At 46.7% G+C, this 6,525-nt stretch overlaps 1 protein-coding gene across 1 annotated transcript; it reads right to left on the bottom strand.

Moving 5' to 3' along the window:
- Positions 1-2,585: 2,585 nt before the first annotated feature.
- Positions 2,586-3,630, bottom strand: LOC102896491 (melanoma-associated antigen B10-like). The gene is given in 2 exon segments (XM_015595581.1): positions 2,586-3,401; positions 3,403-3,630. Coding segments are annotated over 2 exon segments (1,044 nt in total).
- Positions 3,631-6,525: the final 2,895 nt, after the last annotated feature.

Here is a 6,525-nt window from a genome sequence, read left to right as displayed (position 1 = left end):
GAGGCTTGGGTTGTTGGCCGCTTAGTTAAGCTCATTCATTAGTGTATGGATTCAGTGGCCAGTCTCCAGTTAAGTCGCCAGTTTAAATTCTCCTTTCTTACTAATCTCGTCTGGTTCTGAAACCTCCTAACTTCAAGGTTATCTATCTTTCAAGAACTAGTAGACCCTGTGCCAAATCAGACTCTACTCATAAGCCGATTTGGAAAAAAACATTTTTTGAGAGTGTGGTGGAAGCACCCAGAGCAGATGAGCAGACATCTAAAGTTCACTGCCGGAGTAAACAACCACGTGGACAAGGCTGTTGTTATCAGAGGGGTTCCGTGGTCAGCGACAGGACAGGCAGAGGACATCTGCAGGGAGCTGGAGTGCTCTAAATCAGGGGGAGGCGGGTGATTCTGGGCTGTGTGTTCCACTGGGAGCAGAGTGTAGCTTTATGAAAGGAAGCGGGGGAGAGCTGGAAAGCAGGTTAGGATCCAGACTTAGACATGAGGGCACACTAGGGAAAACCTAGGGGAAGCACAGGGTTATTCAGAAAGTGCTGGGTGATCCCATCACCAAGTAGAGTCAGCTCTAAAATTACCTTGTGGATAGAGGTCAGTGGACCTTAGGCAAATGCAGCCCATAGAGAGTCCCTATGTGGTGTTTAGTTTTCATATTCACCTTATTAATACACCTGGGTTTAATACATTGGCTAAATAAAAAGTTTCCCTTTTTTTATTTGAAGGGAGACATTGTGGATTAGTGAGAAGAGAAATGAATTAGGGAACTGTTGGCTTCAGGGGGAATTGTGGAACAGTGTAGGTGCTAGACTGAATTCAGACTGGGGCTCTAGTCCCAGCTCTGTCACTTTACCTAGATGAACTTGGGAAAATTGCAAAGTTCTATGAACCTCAGATTTTCATCTGTGAAATGGGTTTGATAAGTAGTCTCCTTGCTCTTGGTTCACATGTATCTTGTTAAGTAGGAATGTTGGAATGTAACTTATGCAAGACACTGGCAGTGTCTAGCATGTATTGGGTTTTGCTAATTTTCAGTTATTACTATTATTATTTTCACCCTAAAACCTACCAATCTCCCCTGATTTTTGTTTGTTTGTTTTCGTTTGTTTTGTAATCCAGGAAATGTCAGAGAATTTGCAGCTGTCTAGGATGTGGCACAAGAAGTCAGCCAATAGATTGCTTATCATGTTAAACTAAGTTACTCGTCGTATAACTTTTTTGAGGATACCTTATTTATTGCTGGTGTTAGGGAATCTGCCCCAGTTCGATGCAACTCAAAACTCCTGGAATTTCTGTCAAAGTCTATTTCCATGTCTCCCTTACATCTGCCCTTCCATCCAAAACGTTTGCATTTGCAATTATTTCACCTCCGTCACAGATCTAGTTCTAACTTAGAGTTTACCAAATTACATTTCAGATAACCTAATTAAAATGGCCATTTAATGGTTGAGCTATGCCTCTCCCAGCCCAGGGCAAGGAGTGCCAGCACAGTGGCTTCTGAGCATCCCATCTCTTGTGAGTCTCATCCTATTTCTCAGACACTCTCTTGTTATGATGTATGCAAATCACCTATCTTGTGAACTCTGTTCTCCTGCACTAGGACAAGAGCACAGCGCCTCTTTCATTTCTGTCCCAAGTGATGATTTCTTTCTGCTTTATCCATGATCTTAAAGTCAGTGCTTGAAGCAGTTTTCCATTCCAGGCTTCAGCCTCTCAATCTGAAACACATCATCTGAGGTTTTGGCCTCTGCCCACCACTCAAAGAAATTTATCTGACCCACCACCTGGCTTAATTAATATTACCTCACACTGAAGGACTCTAAGTTTCCCAAGGTCTCAAACTCCTTGCCACAGGCATTTACATTTGACTGTTCACACCTAAACCCTCCAAGTCCTCATGCCATCTTTTGACTTGTCCTTTTGGTCGTAGTAGATATCTGACAATATTCCTTACATCATAGCTACCCCAAGACTTTAAACTTCTATGGGCAGGGATGGTCTGTGTACAGCCTAGCATTCCCGGTACTAACATGGAGTTTGCAAAGAATAAATGCTCAATTATTGTTGGAGAAAAAAATGGGCCACTAAGAAAGAGGTCTAATTTATTAAATATAATTTCTCCTACATTCCTGAATAAGCTAAATCTATCCATATATATAGTTATAAAACATACTAAAAGTCATAAATGAAACCAAGAATTCATTAGTTTTTATTGCTCAATTTCTTGACTTGAACTATTACACTGTTATTTCACATTTCCAAACAAATGTCTCACTACCGCCATGTTACCTTGTTCCAAAACACTAAATAAGATAGAACTTTTCCAATTCATTTTACAAAATAATCAAACTTACTCTTAAATCTCAATCACAGAAACAAATGCTTGAGTCTATCATTCATAAATTTGGATTATGAAGGTCCTTAAATCTTCATTAAAAGAAAAATATTTTTTAATTATCCAAGTTACCACATAGAACAGAAACATAATTATGTTATATATACTGTATTGTCTCCAGCCCCACCCCAACCTCTGCTCCTTAGAACGTGAACTTCTTTCTTGAACAAGTGAAGAACTTGCCTCAGACTTCACTTAGTGTAGGAGGAGCTGCTGATCAAGGCCTTGGAGCGTGCACTGGCAATGGCAGCAATACGAGCCTTGGCTGCTGCTCTGGCCTGTGCTCTCTCTTCTTCATCTTGTAAAGCTTCTTCATACCAGGATGAGTAGGCACTTGGTACGGAATCATGGATCTTGGCTATAAATTCTAGGACTTTCATCTTGGTAGTTTCAACATAGGCTCTTGGACCCCACCGGAACTCGAAGCATGGAGGATCACTATCAGGCATCTGGCAATACTCTAGGTAATTTTCTTTCACCAAATCCTTGGTGATAAGCTTCTTGGGCTCTCCAAATATGAAGTGATTCCTCCCCTCATATAGTCCCATCACATTCAATATTTGCCAGATTTGCTCCTCGGTGGCACAATTGCCCATCATGAAGATCACACCTAGAATAGTCATCAACAAGCCAGTCTTGGGAATCTCTCTGTTACCACTTGCCATTGCATCATAGCTTAGGTCCAGCTTGTTGACGAGGATATAGATGTGCCGATAGGGATCCATTTCCTTGACATCAAGGCCAAAGACCATCTCTAGGTGCGCAGAGGCTTTCTTGAGGATCTCCAGGAAGTGTTTCCTGTACACTTGGATTACATTTCTCAGCATTTCTCCCTTGGTAATGTGCTCTTTCATTTGATACTTGTACAGCAGATAATATACCAGCAGAATCACCTTCTCATCTAGAGGGCCTCTCTGGGAGGGCTCAGTAGTGGGGTGGGCCTGGGAGGATTTTGGCCATTCCTCCACTTGGTAGTTGGCGTCTTCGTTCGATGTGGATGGGGCTCTCTGAGGACCCTGGGGACCCAGTAGTGGCTGTGGATGGGGCTCTCTGAGGACCCTGGGGATTGCTGCATGACCCAGCAGCAGACAAACTTTTGAAACGAGAAGAGGTGGAAGAGCAAAGCTCTCCTCCCCCTGCTGCAGTGGCCCGAGCGCTTACTGGATTCTGGGGCTCTGCTTGTGCCTGGCCGTGTCTTTCATGGGCACGGAGCTTGCTCTTCTGACCCTGAGGCATGGTGACTTTCAACAAGGGCAACAGGCACCAGTGTGGGCAGGTGACTCAGTGATCTGAAGGAGAGAGGATGAGATTGTTGGGCCACTTTAATAGGGAGATATAACCATGGCATTATTGAAGGCCACCTCTGCAGGTTTCCTTGAGGGTACTGCTCTAGGAACCCACAAGCTGCTATTCTCTGATTTGCTTATGCCCTGAGGAATGTGGCAACAAGTAGGGTGTGCCTTAGCTCCTGCCTACCACATCTGCTTGGGACTTAGAGTAGAGTCTCTAAGTTAGGGAGTTTTTCAGTTCACATTAAAGGCCATCCCTCCACTTTTGGCAGGACCTGAAGTCCCTATGGTCTACTATTCTGATGCTGACCCCTCATTTCAAAGCTGTCATCACTCTTAGGCCTCAGAGGAGGAACTAAGGGGAACTTTCTTCCCAGGTAGGCACAGGGAATAAAGCACAGGCAGAGTTCTGTGGGATCCTCTCTATCCTGGGGAACTTAGGGATCTCGGTCCTCACTCAGTGCTCTCACTTTACTCCTGATAGGGCCTGGCCTCCTCTCTCTGCTGATTTAAAACTTACACCATCAGAGAAAGGCCGTCCAATACCTGAAAGTCCTGAGGAGGGCCTCAGTGTAATATATTCGCCCTGGTGGCATTTCTCACATGTGCAGAGGTACTCCTGGGGCTGATGACTTGCATAGGACTCCCTGTGACAACCCACCCCCTCCCCCGCCCCTGTTCTATGGTGGGTGGTCCCCTCAGCCCTCACTCAGGGTCCTCAAATTAAGTGTTGAAAAACTTGGACTCCCTCCCTTTAATGACAATGAGGCTGCCCTCTTTATTTTTTTTTTCAATTCACAGACTATCTTTTATTGTCATTAATCAGAATTTCAATAATTTGATTTTTTAAAAATTATACTCTAAATCTAATGAGACTGCCCTCTTAGACCAGACTTCCCGAGACGGCCAAAGGACAATGCGAGGGGGTGCTCAGCCTCACACCCTTATCCAAGGCCTCCCAACAGTGGTAGGACTTTGTAAGGTCCCCTTTGGTGGGAGTGGGTGTTTCCCTGAGACCTCAGTGTCCTCGCTATAACACGCGGCAGGGCCTGGAAGCTCCTCCCCTCTCCTGACACCTTCCTCTTCCCACTAGAAAGTATTAATTTTTCCTTGCAACACCAGAAATAGAAGTCAGGGTGCTTTACATCAATCCGACCTAACTTGCAGCCTCTCGGAGCGAACGTTCTGGCACTCTGTGAGGCCCCGGAAGTTGGGGTGGGGCGCGGGTTCCACAGACCTCACTCAGGGTCCTGGCCTTTACTCCCATTAGGGCCTGGGATCCGGCCCTCTTCTGGTCTGAAGCTGACACCCTGGTTTGATATCCCATCCCACTCGGTACCCTTGGAGGAAATTTCAAAAGTACTCGAAGGTTGCTGTGTCGGTCGATTCTTGTCTGGGTTATTTTAGGGCTGATAGCAGGCATGGAACTCTGGAAATGTCTTTAATCTGGCGTGGCCAGGACCCTTACACTTAACTCAGGGTCTTTACTCTAATTCCAGTCGCGGCCTGGAACTCTTCTGTCCACCGACCTGATGCTGCCCTCCTTATACAGAGGTTGCAACTTCGGACACTGGAGTCGGAAATCACGGTACTCAGGGCGCGTCACACCTTTAAAGCGCTGCCTGGGGCCTCTCGGTGTGGACGGCAGGGGCAGGGTTCTGTGAGGCCCGTATGTGCTAGGACAGGCAATTCCCTCAGACGTCGCCCAAGGTCTTTTACATTAGTCCCGTTAGAGCCTGGAATGGGTCCCTCTGCTGGCTGAACCTGCCACTTTGGTGCGAGGCCCTAGCACCTTCAGTCCTCTGGACGGGGTGGGGAAATTTAGAAGGTTCTCGGAAGTCGCTACGTCAGACGATTCCTGCTTGGGTTCTATTTGGGCTGACACGGTGGCAGCGTTCTATGGGTCGACTTCCGGGTGGGACATTTCCTTGGAACTCACGTAGGGGCTATTTTTTACAAAAAATTCTGGGCTGATGCTGAGTATTCTCTCTCTGGTTAACTAGCGTTAAACCAAGGCCCTCCCAATGTCACGCTCTAGTTTCCAGAGAGCAAAACAAAAGGGCATCTGAGCCTCACAGCCATACTGGGGCTTCCCAGAACTTAGTGCAGGGGCAGGTCAGTGTGCTTCCCGTCTGCTCTGGGGTGGATGGTTTCCTCAGAAATCAGAGTCCTCATACCTTTATTTATGTTACTGCCTGGGACCCCGTTCTCTGTGGCCCAAGGCCAACATCCAGGTCCAAAGTCCTCAAAATCCTGACTCCCCAGAGAGGAAATTGAGGTCAATACTTCAGGTAGTTCTTACACAGAGCTTGCCAGGGTTGAAAGCAGCGGCGAGACAGTGGGGTCCACTCTCTTGTGGGGAGGTCCCCTCAAACTTACCTAAACCCCAAGTTCTCTCTGACGTTACTCTGATTCCTCCCCTTGTGTTAGGGCCTAGGATTCCTCCATCTGCTGGCTGAATCTAACAGGCTGGTCCACTGGCCTCATTGCAAAGTTTTAGATTTTACTATATTTACTACAGATCCTGTAATGACTTTGGTATAGCTAGCACAGAATCCACATATATTTTTTTATTTTTAAATTTTATTTTTAAGGAATATTTCATATTTTCAAAATATTTAGGAATATTTTAATTAGAAAAATAATGGCAAGCCCCGCGCCCTCTGCTCCAGGGCCCCGGGTTCTGGACCCAGCCTGCCCAGAGCACCCCAGGCGGCGGGGTCCGCAGCCTCTGGGTCCTGCGGGAGGAGGGAAGGAGGCGGGGCGGCCCCGCCCAAGGCGGAATAGCGGCCGCGCTGAGGCCCCGAGCCCGCCCCATGCTTGCCTTCCGCGCCGGCTGGCT

This window comes from Pteropus alecto, unplaced genomic scaffold (genome assembly GCF_000325575.1).
Source record: "Pteropus alecto unplaced genomic scaffold, ASM32557v1 scaffold301, whole genome shotgun sequence".
Taxonomy (NCBI): Eukaryota; Metazoa; Chordata; class Mammalia; order Chiroptera; family Pteropodidae; genus Pteropus; species Pteropus alecto.
The sequence above is the reverse complement of the archived record's forward strand: the minus strand, read 5'-3'. Positions and strand labels throughout refer to the sequence as shown.